This window comes from Montipora foliosa, chromosome 1, assembly GCF_036669935.1.
Source record: "Montipora foliosa isolate CH-2021 chromosome 1, ASM3666993v2, whole genome shotgun sequence".
NCBI lineage: Eukaryota > Metazoa > Cnidaria > Anthozoa > Scleractinia > Acroporidae > Montipora > Montipora foliosa.
In genome coordinates this window covers 69,348,300-69,370,799 of record NC_090869.1, presented here as the reverse complement: position 1 = coordinate 69,370,799, position 22,500 = coordinate 69,348,300, and the positions used below count along the sequence as shown (strand labels likewise).

General features: G+C 39.0%; 5 protein-coding genes across 8 annotated transcripts in view; 2 read left to right on the top strand and 3 right to left on the bottom strand.

Moving 5' to 3' along the window:
• LOC138006960 (uncharacterized) overlaps window positions 1-1,092 on the bottom strand; it is a 10,755-nt gene extending 9,663 nt beyond the window's left edge. Inside the window, exons 1-2 of the mRNA XM_068853602.1 lie at window positions 880-1,092; window positions 735-779 (exon numbers count right to left, since the gene is read on the bottom strand). Of these exons, the coding sequence (XP_068709703.1) occupies window positions 735-779; window positions 880-1,014 (180 nt within the window). The 5' untranslated portion in view covers window positions 1,015-1,092. The remainder of the gene's footprint in view (window positions 1-734; window positions 780-879) is intronic.
• A 298-nt stretch (window positions 1,093-1,390) lies between these two features.
• On the top strand, window positions 1,391-3,853 carry LOC138006951 (mitotic-spindle organizing protein 1-like). Its single transcript, XM_068853594.1, has 3 exons — window positions 1,391-1,476; window positions 2,858-3,003; window positions 3,524-3,853. Exons 1-3 carry the CDS (start codon window positions 1,419-1,421, stop codon window positions 3,542-3,544), a joined length of 225 nt encoding a protein of 74 aa, XP_068709695.1. The 5' UTR covers window positions 1,391-1,418; the 3' UTR covers window positions 3,545-3,853.
• Window positions 3,854-5,626: 1,773 nt separating this feature from the next.
• Window positions 5,627-11,219, bottom strand: LOC138006941 (3-ketoacyl-CoA thiolase, mitochondrial-like). Its single transcript, XM_068853584.1, has 6 exons — window positions 10,952-11,219; window positions 8,138-8,383; window positions 7,275-7,422; window positions 6,960-7,135; window positions 6,592-6,792; window positions 5,627-6,167 (listed from the first exon to the last, which is right to left on the bottom strand). Exons 1-6 carry the CDS (start codon window positions 11,135-11,137, stop codon window positions 5,928-5,930), a joined length of 1,197 nt encoding a protein of 398 aa, XP_068709685.1. The 5' UTR covers window positions 11,138-11,219; the 3' UTR covers window positions 5,627-5,927.
• A 5,863-nt stretch (window positions 11,220-17,082) lies between these two features.
• Window positions 17,083-22,500, bottom strand: part of LOC138006896 (tRNA wybutosine-synthesizing protein 2 homolog) — a 7,075-nt gene continuing 1,657 nt past the window's right edge. Inside the window, exons 1-3 of one of the 4 annotated variants that reach the window (XM_068853544.1) lie at window positions 20,410-20,531; window positions 18,622-19,420; window positions 17,083-17,772 (exon numbers count right to left, since the gene is read on the bottom strand). In XM_068853544.1, coding sequence (XP_068709645.1) covers window positions 17,233-17,772; window positions 18,622-19,377 — 1,296 coding nt within the window. In that variant the 5' untranslated portion in view covers window positions 19,378-19,420; window positions 20,410-20,531 and the 3' untranslated portion in view covers window positions 17,083-17,232. Of the gene's footprint in view, window positions 17,773-18,621; window positions 19,421-19,506; window positions 19,678-20,409; window positions 20,532-22,500 lie in introns of those variants that run through there. The other 3 variants (XM_068853529.1, XM_068853522.1, XM_068853536.1) reach the window with 3 other exon arrangements.
• The window catches only part of LOC138006891 (2-hydroxyacyl-CoA lyase 2-like), a 15,818-nt gene continuing 13,053 nt past the window's right edge, over window positions 19,736-22,500 (top strand). The window contains exons 1-4 of the mRNA XM_068853508.1: window positions 19,736-19,867; window positions 20,534-20,587; window positions 21,064-21,168; window positions 22,335-22,413. Coding sequence (XP_068709609.1) covers window positions 19,763-19,867; window positions 20,534-20,587; window positions 21,064-21,168; window positions 22,335-22,413 — 343 coding nt within the window. The 5' untranslated portion in view covers window positions 19,736-19,762. The remainder of the gene's footprint in view (window positions 19,868-20,533; window positions 20,588-21,063; window positions 21,169-22,334; window positions 22,414-22,500) is intronic.

Below are 22,500 nucleotides of genomic sequence, written 5' to 3'. Positions count from 1 at the left end.
TCTCAGCTTGGTTTGAGTTTGTAGATGAGATACAACACCACTGCTAAAAATGCCCTTTTACAAATCCCTTCTTTACAAAAAGGAAAAAAAAAAACCAATAAAATAGATTGACTGTTCTAAGGGCGAGTGCTTGTGAAGATTGTTAGTATGAGAGTTTTCAACACCCCCCCCCCCCCCCCCCCCTTCAACTATTCTCCAAACCCCAGTTGCTCAAAGGGTGGATAGTGCTATCCATCAGGGATTAATCACTATCCAGTGGATAAGTCATGGTGATGAATCCGGCAGATAGCGCTATCCATTGTTTGCACAACTGGGGCAGATCTTTCTTTTTTTTTTTAATTAGAAGCTTCAACACTGATCACCCCCATGTCGGCCGCACACTTATCTTGGCCGGTAATGGGAAATTTCCCATCTTGGTCTTCCAAAGTTGTGGTAAACTAGCAAATACCGGACCAAAGTTGGGGGACCAGGGTGACAGTGCGTCAATCAAGTATTGTGCATTTCGCTTCGCCTAAATTTATGTTGGGGAACAACTAATAAATTAATTATAAAAAAGGAACCGAAATAGAATCGACGCAAATGATGACGATGTGTGCAACATATAAACATGCTAAAATTCTCTGGGAATAGGAAAAAACAGGTGACAAATAGGAAATAAAAGATCCAAATGTGATAGCCATACAATGTTTGAAATGACCATTGAAGTCATTTTACTTTTTGGAGCGAAAGCTTACCAGGCGGGAAATCTGCTCTATGGACCATCTGAAGGCTTTCGTTTTCTGAGATAAATCAACAAGACAGAAAATAATTCTACCATAATAATTTCTTACACGTCATTTAGCTAAACTGTAATCCAAATCTGTCCAAATTTTGATTCACCTTTTGACTTGAGGGGGTTTCCTGCTTGCGGAACATGGAAGGACTGAAACCCGGACAGTTCACGCGCTCTTGACTGCTATCGAACGGATTTCGAGTGAGTTCTAAAGACGATAACGTGGACACGCTGTCTACCATACTGCGCTTTCCTTAAAGAAAATTTTCGAATAACAAAAATTAGGCGAAGCCGAAATTCCAATGCAGGAAACTGATCAGTGAAAGTCGATTCGTGAAAGTCACTATTTTGAATCTGGCGCTCAGCCCTGTGTGAAAAGAACATTATACCTACAGAGAATTTACTTTTGATCATAGGACTCCTGGCGCAACAACTTTAAAAGCTTGTTGTAATTTTCCATACATCAGGTTGAGGAATCATTTGTTGCTGTTATGCGATATAACGAATCATAATATTTTTTTTCTTGTTTTTCGTTTCCTGAAAAACACTTCATAGCCGCAATGATTGTTTACAGTTTTCTCTCAAACCTTCTTGTAAGAAACTTCCGCTGGCCAAAACACCCCTCTTTCTGATCCACCGATCCAAGATGGTGGAAGGCGAGGGGGCAAATTCCCAAATTTCTTCTGCAAGGGAAGCTATGGAAGGTAAGGAATTTGACGGTTATCTTTATCGACTTTTTTTCGCAAAAGCCCTTCCTTTCGTAAAAAAAAAATTGGAGCGATTGCAGAACACCCGGCCCACTTTGAACAGCACAAATCTCTTGTTCCTGCTGCGGTCCCGCAGTGATCAAACAAAATTATACATACATACGCTGAACTCCGAAGTCCTGATGTCTAACTAAGACAGCTAATTAAATACAATCACATTAAAGTATAAAAATAAAAATTAGGAAAACAAAGTGTAAGCTTCTTCTCAATTGCAATAATAATTAGATAAATTAAATACAAAACATAAATAATAAATTCGTATCTAAAAGTATAAAAAGTCATTATTTTTCAATGAAACACAGCAGGAACCTCTGGCAAAATTTATGCTATTCAGAAGATGCTTGTTCACCTTAAGCCCAATCTTAAACGATCTTAAGTTCGCACATTCTTTGACATGATGCGGAAGAAGATTCCATGCCAAGGCAGCCCTGTGTGCAAATTAAGTTAGATGAATGACTGCTACCGCAGTGTCGTGGTCAATGAAAAATGAAGTCCGAGTTAATTTAAAGACTGCAACCGCAATGCTGTAGTCGATGAAAAATGAAGTCTGAGTTAGTTTAAAGACTACTACCACAGTGCCGCAGTGCCTTAGTCGATGACGAATGAAGTTTGAGTGAGTCAAACGACTGCTTCGGCAGTGCCGCAGTGCCATAGTCAATGAATAATGAAGTCTGAGTTAGTTGAACGACTGCTACCACAGTGCCGCAGTCGTAGAACAATGAAGTCTGAGTGAGTCAAGGGCGAGACGATCTTGTGAAAAGTGTAGTTAACCGAACCAAAAAATGAAAGCTAAATTTTATGAGAGTGCTTAGGCCTAATAACTGAAACGAGTGCTTATGCTTAATCAGTCAACGAGTGCTTTCTTCTTCACACAGCATTGCAACATGACTGATTATAATTTCAATGACTGACGACTTTGGGGCTGTAGGACTGCAAGCACATTACAACACGACTGCGGCACTGCTGGAGCAGTTTTTTAAGTTAGATATTTTGTGGGCCAGGGTATTCTGCAATCTAGCCAAAAAGTTTTTTTTTAATTCGGAACGTGGTATTCGTAAGATAATGAGTGTAATAGAGTCAAGCCTCTATTAAGCGGTCACCCTTGGGAAATAGCCAGGTGACCGCTTAATAGGGGTTTGACTGTTCCAACCCTGGGCCTGGTGTTGCATATTTTCCTAGTTTTCAGTTAACTATTTTGGAAATAAGGGTTTTGCTGTGATCACAAATAAAATAATGATCAACTCACTTCACAATATTTCAGTGTCAGAATTGCCCTTATTTAAGAATAAAATACTAACCACTAAACCAATCTCTTTAGCCTTGGTAGAGATTTCGAAGTTACTCAATACAGGCTTGGATCCAGAATCTTTAGCCATCTGTGTCAAGTTATGTGAAGCAGGAGTGAATCCTGAGGCACTAGCATCTGTGGTACAAGAGCTTCGAAGAGAGGCTGCAGCTCTTCAGGTATCTCTGCTTACATGGATTTGTACCTTTGGCTCTCTGAGAGGGTCACTTATGAATTTTGTTTGACTCCAGACAATTTTTGTCACCTAAAGGAGCTCTTTTTGTGGCTAAAGGTTTAACCAAAGTTCAAGTGCATCCCAAAAGTAATTGCTAGTATTAGTAATATCATGGTGCCTAATGTCAGCAGTAAGTTTTACATTACCCTGGATACCAGACTTTCTACTCCTTAACCTCTGGCATCCAGGGTAGTTTCGTTTTTTATTTGATAACACAAGTAGAAGTAGACCTTGTTCATGAGTGGCTTCCATTAAAATACTCATTTATCTTCATGCTAATTAGGTCATTGAATGACCCTCATATTTGTATTAGTCTCATATCTGTGCTTTGTTCATGCTACATGTAGCAAAGTTAAAATAATTAGCACAAGGACAAAAGAATAATTGAGTTACCATTTATGAGTATGGACTATGAGAGGGATTGCAAATTTGCTTTACTAATTTAGCTCTTTTTTTGTTTCCAGCAGACACAAGATAGTACATAGGGAAACATGAAAAAACAATGTAAAAAGCTTCAAGACTGTGAGCTTTAATCAGGAGAAGTGTTGCCAACTTTTTATGCTCACTTTGGTTTAGTTTAAAAGTAGAGTTATTGTATATATTGACTGTCCACAGCAAATGAGTTAGCTAATCAGGTGCTGTTTGTCTGTGTAAACTTGTGCATCTGGGCATTTAGTTGACTTGGAGTGAAACACCATTATTAAAGTTTTGCAGCAGCTGGGCTTACCCTCAGATTTTCTCTTTTGTCAAGATGCACACTCAATGATAATTTATTAATAAACCTCACAAAAGGACCATTGGCTTCCATGTATTTTTGTCCAGGATTTCATGCCTGGTTGTGTTTACATTTGAGAAGATAGTTAAGAGGACAGAGGAGGATAAATTAACCATTTTCCTGGTGATGCATATAGGTTTTACTTGCCGATGGGTGCCGGTGAAGGGTGAAAGGGTTGACAACCTCTGCATCCACTCAAAAATGTTCCCTTTAAGCCTTAAAGCCAAGGGATGTTGCTCCCCTAGCATGCTCCAGGGTAATTTTGTTCAACCAGAACACACAAGGGAGCCAGCTATGGAACCTTGTTCCTTATTATACTACACACAGGGAGCAAACGAAATTAAGAATATTGCTTTGGGATGGATTGCTTACTTGAGGTCTGATTCAAAGAAGAAAAATTGATTATTTTGATGATGATGATGATGATGATGATAATGGCGCTTGGAGATGAAAATGTGTGCATCACCTGCTTTTGATATGTGTGAGGGCTTTTTAGGTAATTTGGCCAGTATTGGTGCTAACACTTCAGATCTTCATTATTGCTTTACTTCCACAGAAAAATTGAAAAAAACAATTCTCAGCTTCTAGCCTCTACTGTCTCTGTTTTTCCCATCTTTCTCCCCCTTCTAATAATTAGAAGGAAGAGAGATTGTACAGAGGCAACTGCCAACTCGAAAGCTTTGCGTTTTGGCTCCTGAAATTGAGATAAGGTTTTCTCACTCAAGGGCCAGCAACAAACTGATAAGAACAACAATGTTCTCCTATGCAATTAAATGCAAATTGGTTAATTACTGAAATTTGACACTTTTCCAGCCATAAATGAAATGCAACATCAACAAAGGATTTTGGGCATTATCTGTAGGAATTAATCAGTAATGACAACTTACATTGGCATGAAGCACTTAGGCTGTATTCCGACTGGCTCTTAACTACATGTACCAAATTGTTCAAATAATCATTTCTTGAGTCCCTTTAAAGTACCCCCAACCCTTCAATTTGTTTTTTTTTTTTGTAAAAATTTCATATCCTTCAAGAAGTCATTTTCGGAAATTTTTTTTAAACATATTGAATCCTGATTTTTTTTACGAGCGCTAAGAGTGAAGGCAGTCTTGACTTTTTTTCCAGCTATTGTTCACATTAGTCCCCCACTCGGCCAAATGTGTCCATGTATTGAGCATGACGTTGGAATGTCCTTTTCTTGCATCACAGCTAAAAAAGTGTCAAATAGCAGACGCTTCTCGTTGGCTCATTCCTAATGAGCCCACAAGACAATAATTTGTCCTGCGGGACTTATAGCGTGCAAAAATTAAAAATTTCACAAACTTCAAGCGCTCGTAAAAAATCAGGATTCAATATCTTTTAAAATATTAGTTCGATTTTTTTGTCCAAATAGAAATTCCATGCTACAGTTTATGAAAAATGATGGAACAGTACCCATCCAGTGAAAAAATAGACTCTTCTTTTCATTTCTTGAGAGTTTTTACATGTTTTCCACTGAAATGCAGAGGACTGGTACTAGTTGTGCATGTGCCTTCTGACTGAAGTGATGTCAGATTTCCTATCCATGCAAACTATTTGTAGGGCTCTTCAATAAAAAGCTTCCTTAGCAACCATCGTCTTTCTGTAGTTAAGTGCCACTCCCTTAACTCTTGAGTGTAAAAATGAAGAAATGAAACAATGTTTTGAATTAATAAAAAGAGAGAAAAAATGTTGTTTAAGCCAACAGTCATTGTCATGGAAATGGATTGGATGTAAAAGAAAAATGAAACACGAGAAGAAATGAAAGAAGAACTATTTTCTCAAATTTTATTTCACTGGATTTTGTTTGCATCTGATTATCACATTGCCAAGGACAAGAGCATTAATTAATATAATTACAAAAACACAGAAAATGAACTGCACCTCTGTCTGCCCCCTGGCAAAGTTAAAACTATTTTCCACACAATGCACATGTACTTTTACTGAAATTAAAAACAAGATAACATGTTTGGGTTTCTTAAACAAACATTTGTCATAAATGTTTGCTTCTTCAAGTCTTTGTGGCGATAATAAGCTTTAGTGATGATTGCTGTTTTTCGTTTAAGTTATGAACCCTAATGTGTATTTTCAAGAACAATGGCTATTCCCTGTCCCCCTCCAATACAAGCTGAACCAATGGCATAATCATCTCCTCTTCGTCGCAGTTCATGCACCAAGTGTCCTGTAATTCTTGCTCCAGAGGTTCCTACTGGATGACCAAGAGCTATGGCTCCACCATTAGTATTTGTTTTATCCATATCCAACTCAAGCTCCTTTTGAACTGCTAGAAACTGTGGAGCAAAAGCTTCATTCACCTGGGAAAAAATACCAGCAAAACAAGATTTAGCCCAAGTTTCAACTTAAGATTAGTCGAGTGTTCCTGACATGTGCCTTACCCTGGCCACCTAACAAATTTTCACATTTGACAAACGTTCAACTTACAACAGTGCAAACTTTGCAAGGATGCGTGACTGTCAATCAAATTTTCACACTCTGATTGACAGATAGTTTGTAAAAAACTTTGTTAGGGGGGCCACGGTAAGGCACATCGCACTGTAAACCCATATCCTTCCAATAAGTATTATTACTAGTTTGGATGTACTACACACTGTACCACTGAGCTTTGAGAAACTAATGGGAGTGCTACTCTTCTGGGTTTGAAATGATGGTAAAAAGTTAAAGTAGGTTTGACCTGCATATAAACAGTTCAAACATTATTTTACATAGATTTTTACAAACCTCAATAAGCTTCATATCTTGAAGACTTTTGCCACATTTCTTAAGAGCTGCCTTTATTGCTGGAACAGGGCCGATTCCCATGATTGATGGTTCCACACCAGAAACAGCATACGAGACAATCCTGGCCAAAGGAGTCAAGTTATGTTCCTTCAGGGCTTTCTCGCTGACAACAATGAGAGCAGCAGCTCCATCACAAATTCCCTGTTGATGGAACAAAAGTGTTTCTTTTCTTCCAGGTACACTGTAACTTCACAGGAAAGGTCCATGTTATGTACAATTTTACAAACGCAATACAATGATGTATAGTTCCAGTCACTCGTGATCATCACTGTTCCTTCACTAGATTAATTAAAAATGAAATGTCTCACCGAAGCATTAGCAGCAGTGATAGTTCCATCTTTCTTAAAGACCGGTGGTAACTTTGCCAAATTTTCCATGGTGCTGTTTGGTTTTGGATGCTCGTCAACTTTAAATTCCTCAGGGCCTTTCTTGCCTTTGACTGATACAGGAACAATCTCTTCCGCAAATCGGCCATTCTCCTGAGCTACAATGAAGAGAACAAAGCGTTAAACAATACAATAATAACATGTAGTTTCAAGCTCACTCGAGAATGAAATGCATTAGAAATCAAAGCCATGATGACATCCAGCTGTCAGTGTGGGCGAAAATTGCATTTCTCTTACCTTCACCCCATCTCTTTTGTGACAAGAGAGCAAACTCATCACAGTCCTGTCGTGTTATGTTATATTTCTCAGCAAGATTTTCACCAGTAACACCCATGGGCAATTTTACATGGAAATCTGTCAAACCTTGCCACAGAGTGTCTTCTAACTGAAAATAAGCCGGAGATGTTAGTTTTCTGCCACTTTTCAACAAAGTCAACCTATGAGTTACAACATGGTCCAACAAAAAGTACTCCTGGTAAACTGACTTAACTTGATTAAACCCATTGACTCCTGGGAGTGAGACTTAAGGATGGTGCCTACTATTGTTATTGTGCTTACATTCTGCGCATCTTGAGATACTCGGATTTCCAATGGGTGATGCTTATTAATACAGGGATATTTTTGCGCGGTTCAAAACTATGCGGAGAAAGCAGAACTTAGCAAGTGCTCTTGGTATCCAAAAAGAAAATTGGGGGTAACCATGCATTTTTCAGAAATAATTAATTAAGCTTCAATTTGGAAAAGAAAGCCCTACATTGCTTTGTATTCCAAAGCTTTTTACAAATATTGTTGATTAATTAATTATCTTCAAAAAAATGCATGGTTTACCCCCAATTTTCTTTTTGGATTTCAATAACACTTGTTAAGATCTGCTTTTCTTGCACATTCAGTAAACCTTGCGAAAATACCTTTGAATTAGTAGGCACAGTCCTTAACAGATTTTACTCTGTCTAAATGATAAATAATTTTACTCATCAACCAGGGCATCCTAGGGTGTTTGAGATGTCAATGGATTAACAAAATGATTCACAACACATGCACCCCAACTCCCTAAAATTAAAAGAAAATGATATTGTGACCTAGGCAATGAGCATACTCACCTTCAAGTCAAGTCCCAGGCGTGTGCCGAACCTAGCGTCTCTCAAAGCATATGGTGCTTGACTCATATTTTCTGACCCACCACACAAAACAACATCACTCTCTCCCAGCTGAATCTCTTGCGCTGCTGTTACAATGGCCTGGAATCCAGAGCCGCACAACCTGTTCACAGTTAGTCCTGGAGTTGTAACTGGAATGCCACTTTTAAGGGCAATATGACGAGCAATGTATGCTGCATCACTAGCACTCTAAATAAGGAGACAAAAATGATGAGAACCATGGGGATGCCCAGGTTTATTTCGGATTGGTTAATTAATTTGTTGGTTTGGGTTGAGCAGGATTTTGTAACTTGTGAATAATACAAATAATGATAAAAACCAAGATCCATTTCAGAAGTAATGTGTGCAACTTCAGATATCTCAAACTTGACAATTGAAAATTGAATTTGAAACAATAACTACAACAGTGAACTTTGTTTTGAGGCAGAGGAATGTATGAATGTTGGTGTCAATATAATGTCTGTTAGCTAGGCCTGGGCCAAATGTAGAGCTACACATGCAAAAACCTAAATAAAGTGAATTACGTAAGTATGATGTTTTCCTCAATTAAGTTTGATGACCTGTACTTAGATAGACCTACCCATCCACTTTAGACAGATGGAACGAGTGAGGATCAAGTCTGGGACAAACATTGGACTTTTAATGAATCAAATTTAAATCATAACTTAAAAATTTGTATGATAATGTATATTTCACTTTTGCATTTGATTCAACATTTGACCCAACAACCTTACTTTAGGTTGATCCAAATTAATCTGGATTGACCCAAACTACCATTTAGTTTGTCTAATGTGAAGTTTGATATTTGCCCTGGGCCTTAGAGTGTCATTTTAGTAATTGCTTTCTTTATTTCCATGAGGTCCATCTGGGGGCCGGTTGTTCGAAGCCTGGTTAGCCCTAACCATTGGTTAAAAGGTATCAGAACCTATAGGTTTCCATGGTATCTAACACTGGTAAGCGCTAACCATGCTTCAAGCAACCTGGGCCTGAGCATTAGCTCCAATAATTGCTGGTTTGCATGTGACATCATGGTGGCCATGTTGATTGGCAAGAACAATAACCTGTCTCCCTGCTGGGAACTAAACTTAATTATTGCACAAATTCTGCGAAAAGAAATTGCATTGTAATGCCAACCAACATGGCCGCCTTGTCAAGTGGGTGAAAACTTATTCTCATTCCCAGAGTCCACTTTTCTTTTGGTCAGCATTAACAACACGGACTCTGGCCACAGCCAAACCGGGAAGTCCATGATTCACAGACTTGCCACTCTTCAGTGCATTCTCAGAAATTTCAAACAATAACGGCCGTCAGGGCTTACAAAATTATACCATTGTCACGACTGCATGTATTTTTGGCTGTGGCCAGATTCCCTGTTCTTGGTGCTGACCAAAAGGAAAGCAGACTCTGGGGACAAGAACATGGTGAAAACCAAGAAAGGAAATGGACCCAAACAAGAACAGTGAAAAACTCCAGCCAGGGTGGTTATTAAAACCCACGACCTCCAGATTTGATCACCACTGCTCTACTAACGGAGCTACGAGGACAGCTAGGCAGGAGCAAGCCATGGGTATTCAAGATGTTACATACACATAGTACACACACCGCTGTGCGGTCCGGTTTATGATCATTTGGCGGAGCTGCACCAGGCTGCCATGCAGGAGGTTGTGAGTTCGACTCTGGCCAACACTTAAGGTCTTAAGAATAAATGAGGAGAAAGTAGTGATGCCTTTGTAATTACACCTGTAAATGGTTAGACTTTCAAGTCTTCTCTGATAAGGACTATAAACCATAGGCACCATGTCACAACTCTTCCTGTTAAAATTAATCAACACTGTGGGATGTTAAAGAACCCACACACTTTGTGAAGAGTGAGGGGTGAGACCCCTGGTGTGGTGGTTTATCCTCCTTTCACACACATGCGTGGGTTGGGTGGGTGGGAGAGATCAAATATGAACTGATAGCGGGAAACCTCGTTCCCAGTATCTCTATTGTCATTGACCCTGGGAACGAGGTTGTGATAGCAGCATCCAGAGATGGCAGCTTAATTAATTACAACCTGAACTCACCCTAGAGAAAGACTAAATAATTATTGTAAACTGCCATGATACATGTACTTTGTGATATGTGCAGTATTTAAATCCTGAACCATACACCAAAAGTGCTACACGGCCAGTGTTTGAAAAAACGTTCCCATTCTCATCAACTGCACATGTTCATTCAGTAGGTTGATTGCCGTGAAATAACTAACCTGCAAACTGCACTGTACACCGTCCCTCTGTAATACCCAAGGCCTGCATACATGCCCCTCTGAGCTTATCCTTTTTTTATCCTTTACAACTCATTGTTTCACGTTTCAAAAGGTAACAAGTCATTTGTCATCGATGAAGTACATTACATGTACATTATTTTGTTCTAAGGGTACGTAATATTGTTGACTCATTCAAATGTTTTATAAAATTTGAAATGGAAAATTAATTGTTTCTATTTTAGCTTAGCATAAAATGTCCAATCTGAATTAAGGTTTAGGGATTTGGAAAGGATTAGAGAGTCTCCTGTTCTTCTCGTACTTTAAAAAGTTTATCCGAACGAAACATTCACCAAAGATCAAAGTCCATTGCACCGTCACGTTGATGACATGGAATTACCACAACCGACTGAAAAAGGTCGCATTTTAGCTTCAGCCAGGAGACACTATCAACTTAAGGCTAAACTCGGTCTTAGCTTTATACATCCAAGATATTTTGCGGTATTATATACCTGAATGACGTTGCCGAATACAGATGAATCCACAGTGGCTGGATCAACATTTCCGGCAGACATTGCAGCTTCTGCTGCGTGTTGTCCAAGGACAGTTGCACTGATTCCTTTTAATTTCCCTCCAAAAGCACCAAAAGCAGTTCTTTTAGCAGCCACGATGTACACTGGACGCAAAAGACCAGCCATTTTTCGTCGAATCGAATGTTAGCTTTGGTTCTTTAATACGGATAAGAAAGATTTTGTTGAGCTGTGATTGTAACCAAGCCTTGACTGCTATTGAGAGGAGTGTTGGGGGTGTGCTAAGGGGTGGGAGGGGGAAAGGAAACCTAACATTTGATTCGTTCACGTAAAATCTCGAAGAGTTTATCGCAGACTGAAACTGTTGAGCAGGGTTTCTTAGTACCTCAGCTGGCTACGTACGATATAAACGATCTTACCAATTATGGATTATGGTTGCATAGTCTGGGGTGACTCTGGAAAACAAAATGCTCTGAACCTCGAGCGTCTTACTACTATTGTTATTAAACCTAATAACATACGTTGTGCGTATCTTGAGATAGTCGGGTTTCCTATCGGTCATGCTTACTAATACAGTGATATTTTTGCGCGGTTTAAAACTATCCGGAGAAAGTAGATCTTAGCACTGTTCAATTTGAGAAAGAACGCCATACATTGCCTTGTATTTTAAAGCCTTTACAAATATTATTCATCCATCATTTTTGAAAAATGCGTGGTTACCCCCAATTTTCTTTTTGGATTTCAATAACACTTGTTAAGATCTACATTTCCTGCATTATCATAAACCGAAGCAAAAATACCTTTGAATTAATAGGCACCGTCCTTAAAACCAAGCTATGCGTATTATCCTTAGGGCAAATCGCAAGACTTGTACACAATTTTAACAACATAGACTGCCCACGCCAACTGAAAGGATACTTAGTCAAACGCTCTGAGCTACATGATCGTAACTTCAGAGATAGCTCCCTAATTGACGGTATGAGAGCCAAGTCAACTATGGGCCAATGTAGTTTTAAGAGTGCAGCCGCCCGTGAATGGGATTCTCTATCAAGAAACATTCGCGATTCCCCCACTATAAGGACTTTTAAGTCCAAATTATTCAATTATTTTCAAAATCTCGATGTAAATGTGCCGAGATGTCTATAGTGTCCGTCAGTTTTAATATCTCGTTTTTTATCTTTAACTCTTTCTAATATTAATATTTTTCATGTAAAAAAGCGTTCTCTGGTTAAATTTTTTTTAATATAAAAACGTAAGCTTTCGGATTCCACACTGAAGCCTTTAAAAAACGAAGATGTAAATGCGCGCGATGGAAATACATACAAAATGGAGGTGTGAACAAATTGTAAAAACGGTAAAAGAGAAAAATGCGCTAATCTAGGAGAAGAGAGTATTGTTTTGGCAAAGGCTTGGAGTTATTGTCGGCTTTATTAGTGTTAGCGGTGTGCCAAGATTCCAAAGTTTTTCGGATTTGAAAGTTTCCCTTGTCAATTACTCTGGCACTGTTGAAATCAATGGAGTGATTGTTACGCCAAGCGTGAGCTGCAACATTAAAGCCAGTTTTATATAGTTTTACATTACGAATGTGTTCCTTTTTCCTCGTTGAAAAACGCCTTCCAGTCTAACTGATGTAGCTCCAGGAACAATCGGCGCAAGGGATTTATACACCACATTGGTTTGAAGTTCAATAGGAGGCCTAAACCTGGGGGATAGGAGTCCTAGTTGTGAAGTCTTGTGAGGTCTAATAACATTAATTCCATTCTTTCGAGGAAGACTTGTGAGGGGTTCTGTGACACCACGAACATAAGGTAAATTACAAGCACGGTTTAGGAGTGTCACAGAACCCCTCACACGTCTTCTTCGAAAGAATGGAATTAATGTTGTTACTAGACGTCACAAGACTTTACAACAAGACTGATTCCTATCCCCCAAGTTTAAGCCTCCTACTTCAAACCAATGTGGTGTATAAAATCCCTTGCGCCGATTGTTCCTGGAGCTACATTGGTGAGACTGAAAGGTGTTTTTCAACGAGGAAAAAGGAACACATTCGTAATATAAAACTATGTAAAACTGGCTCTAATATTGCAGCTCACGCTTGGCGTAACAATCACTCTATTGATTTCAACAAAAAGGGAAACTTCCGAATTAGTAGTAGTAGTAGTAGTAGTAGTAGTAGTAGTAGTAGTAGTAGTAGTAGTAGTAGTAGTAGTAGTAGTAGTAGTAGTAGTAGTAGTAGTAGTAGTAGTAGTAGTAGTAGTAGTAGTAGTAGTAGTAGTAGTAGTAGTAGTAGTAGTAGTAGTAGTAGTAGTAGTAGTAGTAGTAGTATGGAAGATTTCATTTTTGTTTTCTTGAATCATTTACATAACTTGCGGACATGGGTCTGGGCTAGTTAAGTTACACTTCATCATTTTCCTTACATTCAAACAGTTTATACATTTTTACAGACTTCTTAACTATATTTGCGTTCTGGCAGATAATCCATTTCTGACAGCGTTCAATAAGGAAGGACAGCTTTTTATCAGTGTTCGTTATTGAGCTTAGTCCTTTCCTTAGCTCTTCATGGTAGCCTCCGAGAAAGTCAATAAGAATACTGATTTGTTTAACGCTTGTGCTCTTATAAAGCTGTTTGATGCCTACGCGTAGCTCTGTGTATTTTCCTGTTTCTTAGCTGTTTTGTCCGCAATTCTGCCAACTTGGCAGATAGTAGTATAGCCTTCGAGTAACATCCAATTATTAGTCTGTTTGTAAAGTAAAGTAAAGTAAAGCAACCATATTTAACGTCGATAACTCGTAACAGTAATTCAACTGACAAACCTGAGGTCGACGGTGCGCTCATTTTACTCCCCCCTCTCCATCAGTGCTCCGTTTTACGGGTATTTAAAGCTACTTAGCTACACGGAAGGCCAAGGCCGCGCACTAACCGACTGTGCCATCCTTGCTCCTTGTGTATATTTTATTTGCCCCATTTTCTGGTGCCTTCTGAAGTTGGAAGGGTACATCCCAAAGAATTTTCGCATTTTGTTTCTCCTTTACTGGAGAGGGTGGCCTTTGTTGATACCACGGTTTTTCATTCTTGCTCTCCAGAAAATTGTACTTTTCTAGGAGGCAGTGGTAGATAGGTCCAAACGATCTGTCACGTCTCGCTTTATAGGGACTTTGTGCGATGTTTGGGCAAGCACACATCACATGAGTGTTTGACTCTGTAGCGTTGCCACACATGATTTATTATTATTACTGGGCCCAGTTATTCGAAAGCCGATTGACTTAATCCAGAATTAGCGTAAACTTTTATTTCATGTTTTCAACTTTTTATCAAAAGCTTCTTATAACAGCATCGATCCAAGGAGTGCACAACGGACGTTTCGAATCCACTTTATCCGTAGTTAGAACGTAGCTAGAATACAGCTAGGTAAACTTAAGCTACGGTCGACCAACAGAGTCAGGTGGTCGTAAACAACGATCCAAACTGAGCTGCTCGAGCTGGAACAGGGAACAGAAGAAGTGAACCCACTTGGAACGGAGATTAGTTGGCAGTAGACCATCCCATACAAGCTTAACGGACCATGTTTCATGTTTCAGATAAATTTTTCCCAGCAGATTGTAGGGACACAAAAATAAAAAAAGGAGCAAATATCATCAAAACCTGCGACAAACAGAACAATTCTTCTGGTCAACACAAGCGGTAGGCATGCTGTAAATCAGATTTCGTGATGTTTGAGCCTAGCCTGTGTATATTCCTTTCTTTTTCTTCCTAAAATTGAGAGTTACTTCAAACACCACAGTATCTTCCACTGGATTCCAGCCAAGACCCAATACCCTCATGTTGCTATTAGTTCCTTTCAACATGTTTGTGTACGTACTTACAGGACCATCAGATACAACAACCATGTCACTGCTGACGGACAACATTTTGCCGGTGCAAGGACTTGACTCCCTAGTAAACTGCCAACACTTGACCGCAAACCCTCCCTTTGCAAGCATGTCCTCCGTTTCATGAGAAATTTTCAATGCTTCAGGTGTACTTGGTTGAGAGTCGATTAAATCATCTATATAGCTGGATCTCTTCAGAAGGTTGGCAGCCTTTGGAATTTCTGTTTCAAACATGTCTGTTGTGTTGTACACAGCTTCAGTGCTAATTGCAGGAGCCGGAGTGTCGCCCATATTGACTCGGGTCATGCATGACATACACATCTCATTCTCTGTCAGTTTCCAGATCACGCCACAGGAACCTATGACAATGTTGCTCCAAGGACTTCAAGTGGATAGAATGGAACGTTTTACGAATGTCTCTCACGATAACTACCTGCTCCTCTCTCCAATGTAGCAATATGCCAATTACATCGTTCATGTAACTGTCTGGTCCCTTGGCTAAACAGGAATTAAGAGACATTCCTTGGCACACTTAACTGGAATTAAAGACGATTCGCACTGGTGTGGAGTGCGACCGTGTGTTTACCACTGCCAGGTGGGAGATGTAAAATTTAGGACCACTCCATTCTTGTAATTCTTTCTGAGTCAACTTTCGTGCAACACCTCGTTCCATCGTGTCTTCCAGCTGCTTCTGGTAAGTCTTAGCCCACCGGTCATCCTTGCCGAGGGTTCGCTCGGTATTCTTGAGAGTAACAAAGGCACTAACATAGTTGTTGGGTAAAGTTCCTGGATCCACAAGCCAAGGATAGCTGGTTACCCAACACTGTTCGACACTGTCATATTCAAGTTTCCCTTGAATCATTCTTAACTCCTGTTCCTTCTTGAATGAATAAGTGTGGCCAACAGTTGGGTACTTGCCACAACGGCAACTACCACTGCGCGGAATAATCTCTGTTTCAATTTCTTGACCACCAATGAAGTTTTCTACCTGGCGTCCATGATTTCTGCCAGTGAAGGATTCTGCAATATTCGTCTGAAGTCTGAAACTTGTATTCTTCTCCCCGATGTCAACCAGCTTTACAGTGTCACAACAATCTGGCTGAAACTCAGGGTGAGAGTCACGGCGTACATGGTAAACCTCCTGCTTGATACTGAGTTGTGAATTGTTTTTGCTAGATTTGAGTCGTGCTCAGTTCCTTCTTTCAAATCAGGATGGGTACCTTGAAGACAGAGTCCAAAATCTCCTTTCATTATACTTGAATTTTCTCCACACTTTGCCTCCTCACACTTGGTGAAACCTCCAAAGTAGTCACAGCCAAGGAGAATATCTACCTTGTCAGTCCTCGTCTGCAGAGAGTCTACATCATAGCCAGGAAACAAATCCGCCAAGATTTTAGTGTCCAACGCGCGGACGGGCCCAGTGTTTCTATCCATACCAAATGCAGTGATACTGACTTTGTTGCCAGTGTCCGCCCTCAGAGTGAACTGATACTGTCGGGTGTTGTAAGTCTTCTCCACATTTCCCATAGTAGTCACATCAAGCATGAATCTGTTCAGGTTTTCGGCCTTGATTCTATCTGCTCCTTGGTTAGTTATGTAGGTTGTGTTTGAGTCACCATCACAGAATATGGTTAGGGTTTAGGGTTAACATTCTTTTCACTCTCACACACCTTTGCCTGCTGGATGGGATAAAGAACAAGGCCAGCTCCTCTCGTAGCATGACTTGCCGATTCAGCATGAGCACAATGATGCCTTGGTTGGTATTCAGCTAATCGAGCTACTGCTTCTCTTTCTCTTTCCAGGAACTTCATGAAGGATCTGAAAGGCTGGATCTTCTCTGCTTGATTCACGTAGGATGACTCCACCCTGGGCTGCACTTTACCCCACAGTATGTGGGACAGCTCTCTTTGGCAATAGGTCCGGATTGCTTACTCCAAGATGGGACAACTAACCATCTGACCTATTCTCCTTCCAGAAGGGCACCCCTCTTCTGGTCCACCCTATGTTACATTCTAACGTAGGGTTGCCTCTAGAGACAACGCTACTCTAGGGGGTCCCCCTAAGGACACTGCTACCCTAGGGGGCATAGGCTCTGTCTTCCCTGCCACCCAAAGTTTGCCAATTGAAAGGATAGTGATTAAAATAATAATCATAATTGAATTAAAAAAATAAATAGATAAAAGGAGAATTTGTGTTCCTCCTTTTCTAGTTTCACAAGCCTTGCAAAGGGTGGGGGAGGAGTAATAATCATTACGCTCAGTTGCCCATGTCCCTCTTCTGGGAATGCGAATATTCCCTGCGGCTCTCCCCTTTTTGTGTCACTGACCCTTTGGGACTCATTAACAATAAATTGAGTCTTATGTCTTGGATACAGAGGAAAAGGTCAGACCTTATTACTTTGTTTTTAGAGGTCGACACTCTACATCTAACACAAGATGATCTATGTGTGGTGCATAGGACTTGACATGCTCAATGTGCTGAATCTGAACATTCCAGATCTTATTCTTATGTGATTTTGTCAGGTGAAGAAAAAGCCTTTCAGTCACATAGAGTGCCCAGTCTAACCACTCAGGCTTTAATTTCTTGTTGGAGGATGGGGTTTTTTCTATCTTGGAAAGAGAGGAAATCCTCTTTTCACTGCATTTTAAATTCATTGGTAAAGATGCCTGCTCAGTGACACAGCCTTCACTGCCAGTAGACAATTGATTGCTGCTTTTTTCTTTGGACTTGGTTTCATTTGGAAGAAAAGTTTGTGGAGGAAAAATGGCAGCAACTCTCTCCTCATTGCTGGTAAGCCGTGATGTAACATTGCCATGAACATGCAACCAGCCTCCTGAGTCAGATCGCAGAGCAGCACAAGCTACAGGCCACCCAGGCTCACTTGACGGAATCAGGCCAAGATTTACATGATCTGCCACTCCATGGAGAGGAAACTAAAAAAAATTACAATGAAAAAAAAGTTGACTCAATTGAGTAACTGGTAATTCATGTAGTTATAAGAAAAAAATCACCAAAAAGATAGGAACTAAGTGTTTATGTTATTGTATTCTCCATTACCAACTTATATGTTCAAATTGTTTTTAACTTGCTAATTTACTTTCATAATATTAATGTTTTGGCACCAAGTAAGGATTTGAAAACTTCTACTTCCCATGCTAGTCGTTACCCACTCCCGGCCAAAACACAACACAGTGACCATCATACTCATGAGTGTTTAAATAATTCGGCGAAAAAAATATCCCACCAGCCACGCAGGCTAGCTTTTGAGTAATATTAATTGGAAGATTGAGCATGAGGTCCAATGCAAATGGACAACATTTGGGCAAAGATTTGCTAAAATCAAAGAGATGTGTTAAATTTTAGCCAATTCCTTGCTTTTTAGATTCACTTATCAAGCAATCTATCAAAAGAGAAAAGTCAGAATAAAATAATTTTCATGCTTTTGTGGCACCTAAACAAAATGCGAAGTCAAGTGCTCTAGTCATTTTTGTTTTTGTTTTCCCACACAATAAATGCATTCTCCCGATTCCCCAGCCTCCCTTCCTCATGATTACACGAAAAAAGTACATTTAACTCAAAGTGGGGTAGTGAGATGAAAGCCCCTGGGATTGAGGTTGCTCAAAAGTGTGCAGCTCATCTCAAGAAAGAGGAACTGCTGGCAGTCCATTGAGAGGATGGTTGACACACACATGGAGACTCGAGAGACAAAACTATTTAGTTCATGACAACAAATTCAAGAATAACGATCATGTTCTTACTTATAAAATTAATTCATTTTCTACCTTTTGATTATCACCCTCATATATGACACATTGTTCTTCTACACCATTAAGCTTCACATTCTCTTTTAAGGCCTTGATAGCATTTTCATTCCATTCACATGCATGAACAATGGCTGCTTTGGCATGAACTAGATACGGCAAAACAAAATATCCTATCCCAGCATAAAGATCAACAACAGTTTGACCTTCACAGTTAAACTTTCCTACACGAATCTTTTCAGTGATATTACCAGCAGAGAACATACACTTTGTCACATCAAAAGTGTATTTAATTCCATTGTCAATATGTGTTACCCAACCACTGTTACCATACAATAAATCCACTCTAGGTGTTCTAAATCCATCACTCCTTATAGTTGATTTCTTCGCAAGTCGTCTAACGCCAAGCGTCTCAGCCACAAGCTTCCACAGATCAACCCCACACTGTTCCCATACATCCAATATGAAGCTCTTTTCTGGAAAAAGAATCAAATCTCCATGCTGCTCCCAGTGGCAAGGAAGATCCTCATGTAGAACCTCCTCAAATGTCACACCTTTCTTCTGCAACATGTTTCGAAGAGCTACTTTTATTTTTTCCCGAGGACTTATTTTGTGCTGGTTTATATTCTGAAAATCTGTGCACGTGGTGTACTGGATTTTTCCTTCCACTGGGAGAATCAAAGATCTCTCCGTCGGGTGTGTTTGTCTACGGTTGATTTGTTCCGCAAGCTCCTCCTTTATCGGAATCATAACCTCCTCTTCCGAGAATTTTGCCATTTTTCTGTCTTTGTCATATTGACCTTCTTGTTCAAAAAACGTTCTGCAAAGATTAAAAAAAGAAAAGAATAAGTTTAGAAACTCAGGCAAAAAGGAAATGACAGATATCTCATGATTTTTTCCACTTGCTTGGCAGCTTTTGCGTTAGATTTAGTGGTGATAAATACCCACGACATTCTTCCCAACACCTAACATATACCACCAAAAATGCTGAAGTAACTACGACATGGACTGCACGAAAGTTAACGTGAATCTAATAAATCGCCCACAATTTTGACGCCATATTGCCGTGAAAACCTGGTACGATTGTTATCTACAGTCAAAATAAACAGCGTCATTCGCACTAGTTCCAATCCACTTCTGCATTCTCTTAAACACGGCGACAATGGATGTTTTTGTATCCACGATTCTTCTTGGTTTTTCAGCTGTATTTGGTACTTTTATTTTTCTCATTTATAAATTACGAATCTTGCATAGGTATATTTACAAGGTAAGAGTGTCTTCAATGATTCATGCTCCAAATAATTACTGATATCACCGATGGCATAGAAAATACCTACTATGCTGGGAAGCTTTTACAAAGTTTAAATGATCGCATTACTTAGGCTTACTTTTTATTTTATTTCCTTTTGGGATTAAACCGTTTGCTCTCAAAAGGAAATGTAATGAGACCAGGCCTCCAAGCCAACATGCTTGATAGGTCTAGTTGACAAGCATTTCCATAAATTGCATGGTAAATGCCATATACATGTAATCAAAAGGGGTAAAATAAATAAATCTCATGTGGAAAATGAATTCAATTTTACAACACCGGCTTAAAGTAAATTTCATCCCTTTAAAGCTTCAAAATTAAAATGACCTACTTGCTTACAAAGAAAGGTTGACCTATCTATGTACATTATATATAATTGAATATAATGTTATTTGATCTGTATCTTGCACATTCCAAATTTTTCTAATGATCATTTCCTTTTAAATAATAATATTAGTGCCTGAGGTTTGCTGAAAAAGCAGAGGCAAAAGAACACGTACCAGTAATTTATCTTTAACATCTGTTGATGGACTGAGGATTGGCAGTCTTTGAGATGGATGTCGTATGTGGTCATAATTTTAACACTACTGTGTTATTCTTTCTCTTGTTTTCTTGCAATGAAAGCTTGATGAACACAGCAACAGAAATGGTGGGGAGCTAGTTGGTGAGGTCTTAAAGGTTAGAATATTGAGGATTATCTTGATATCAACTAATAATAATTATTAAAATAGATAAAAGCATAATTATAGAGGATGGAATGATTGATTTTTTAAATAGATATTGTACATTTGTGATGGATCAAAATCTTTCACTACCTTATGTTTAAACCTCAAGTCAGCCAATTTTTCTTTTGAAAGCTGCAATCTGTGCTATCTAATAAAGAAGATATCTGTTTACAAACAATGCCTTGTAAAAGGCTCTGGTTGGCACATTAATTTACGATAGGTGACATCAACAATATCTTCGCTATAAGAGACTTACATGTATTGCTTTTAAAATTATTATTAATTACCAACATGGAATGAAAAAATAGGCATTGCTCTAGAAGTACATGTAATAGTAAATTAGTCTTATTAAATGTATAAACTTGTATAAAATATGAATAATAATTATTTGTCCTCAATTTTCCAATATCTTTGTTTGAATCTTCCAAGGCACATGGTGTCAAGTTTGTTTTCACTCTTTGTGGTGGCCACATATCTCCAATTTTGGTTTCATGTGAAAATCTTGGAATTAGAGTTGTTGATACAAGACATGAGGTAAGCCATTGCTGGATACAAGTTCAGTGCTGTCATTATTTATTATTGACAATGAATTGTATCAGTCATCCAGTTGAGAGCAAAACGAAAATAATTCACTTACTGTAAGTGAATTATTTTCGTTTTATTATTATTTATTATTATTATTATTACTGTACATGTAATATCAAACATCCCTACTTAAGGATAGCATAATATGAACAACAACGGCTGAAATAACAGTGATTATTAAATTTTCAACCTCAGTCAATACATTTCTTGTGCTCTGATTGGTTCACTCAATCACGTTTATCAGGTCATATGTATAGCTTAGTTTGACCTTACACGGCAATTGATTGCGCTAAGTTTTGCAAAGCTAAATTTTTTTCGCCGTAAAAGCGAAATTTCGCTCTGAATAAAGCAAAAAAATAAACTTTTTGTGGAAAGTCTGGATCAATTCCAACGTTTAGAAGTAAACAAAAGGCAAAAGATGTTTTAATTGTCATGAGCCTGCATCTGTTGGCCACCAGGTATTACACATCGCATCTTCATCAAGTTTTTTTTTTATATTTTTCTTGAATTTTCTTGCTTGTTTTGCTCATATTTCAAATGCGCGATCATGGAATAATAATGTTAAATGGCCACCATGTTTTACAAAGTGTTTATTTTTCATTTTGTAATTCATTTTGATAACAAGCTGTTCAGCTTTTACAATAAGAACCATGAAGAGATGACAAGGCATCATGCTGACAATGATGATGTGATAAAACATACACAGAATTTTCATGAACAAGTAAAGATTGCTCAAGATATTTACAATCCTAAGTACACCATGTAAATGGGGTTGACACAAGCATAATCACAAGCACAAGCGCAAGCACAAGCACAAGGATCAAAAATTTTCCCTTTCCTTGTGCTTGGGCTTATGCTTGCGTTTGCTTGTTTCGTGTGAAAACAAAACACATCAAAAGCACAAGGAAATTTTTTGCGTCTGGCCAATTAAAGCACTTGTTCCAGATTCCCTGGATCTGAGCATTTGAACAAAATAGCGGTTGCCATGGTTGATTTTGATGCTTATGTCGACAATCGTTTTCACTAGCTGCTAGTTTTCATAAGCTGCTTGCGCTTGTGCTTGCATTGCTAGTTAAAACCAGGCTTAATGGTTAATGTTGATGTACAATATACAGGTCACAACTGTGTTTGCAGCAGATGCTGTAGCAAGGTTGTCAGGTGTGGTCGGTGTGGCTGCCGTCACTGCAGGTCCTGGTAAGAGGCCTAACAACATTTTTCTCTTTATAAACAATTTTTGTTCAAAAGGTAAATCTGGAGTGATATGTGAAGTTTGTCTTTGAA

What these genes read in the sequence shown, in the direction of transcription:
- LOC138006941 (XM_068853584.1), bottom strand. Translation starts at nt 11,137, where the DNA reads ATGGCTGGTCTTTTGCGTCCAGTGTACATCGTGGCTGCTAAAAGAACT. An exon ending in GCCTGGGACTTGACTTGAAG is followed by an intron (nt 7,423 to 8,137) that starts GTGAGTATGCTC and finishes GCTTATTTTCAG; the next exon opens with TTAGAAGACACTCTGTGGCA. An exon ending in TCACTGCTGCTAATGCTTCG is followed by an intron (nt 6,793 to 6,959) that starts GTGAGACATTTC and finishes TTCCATCAACAG; the next exon opens with GGAATTTGTGATGGAGCTGC.
- LOC138006951 (XM_068853594.1), top strand. Translation starts at nt 1,419, where the DNA reads ATGGTGGAAGGCGAGGGGGCAAATTCCCAAATTTCTTCTGCAAGGGAA. An exon ending in TGCAAGGGAAGCTATGGAAG is followed by an intron (nt 1,477 to 2,857) that starts GTAAGGAATTTG and finishes CAATCTCTTTAG; the next exon opens with CCTTGGTAGAGATTTCGAAG. An exon ending in GAGAGGCTGCAGCTCTTCAG is followed by an intron (nt 3,004 to 3,523) that starts GTATCTCTGCTT and finishes TTTTGTTTCCAG; the next exon opens with CAGACACAAGATAGTACATA.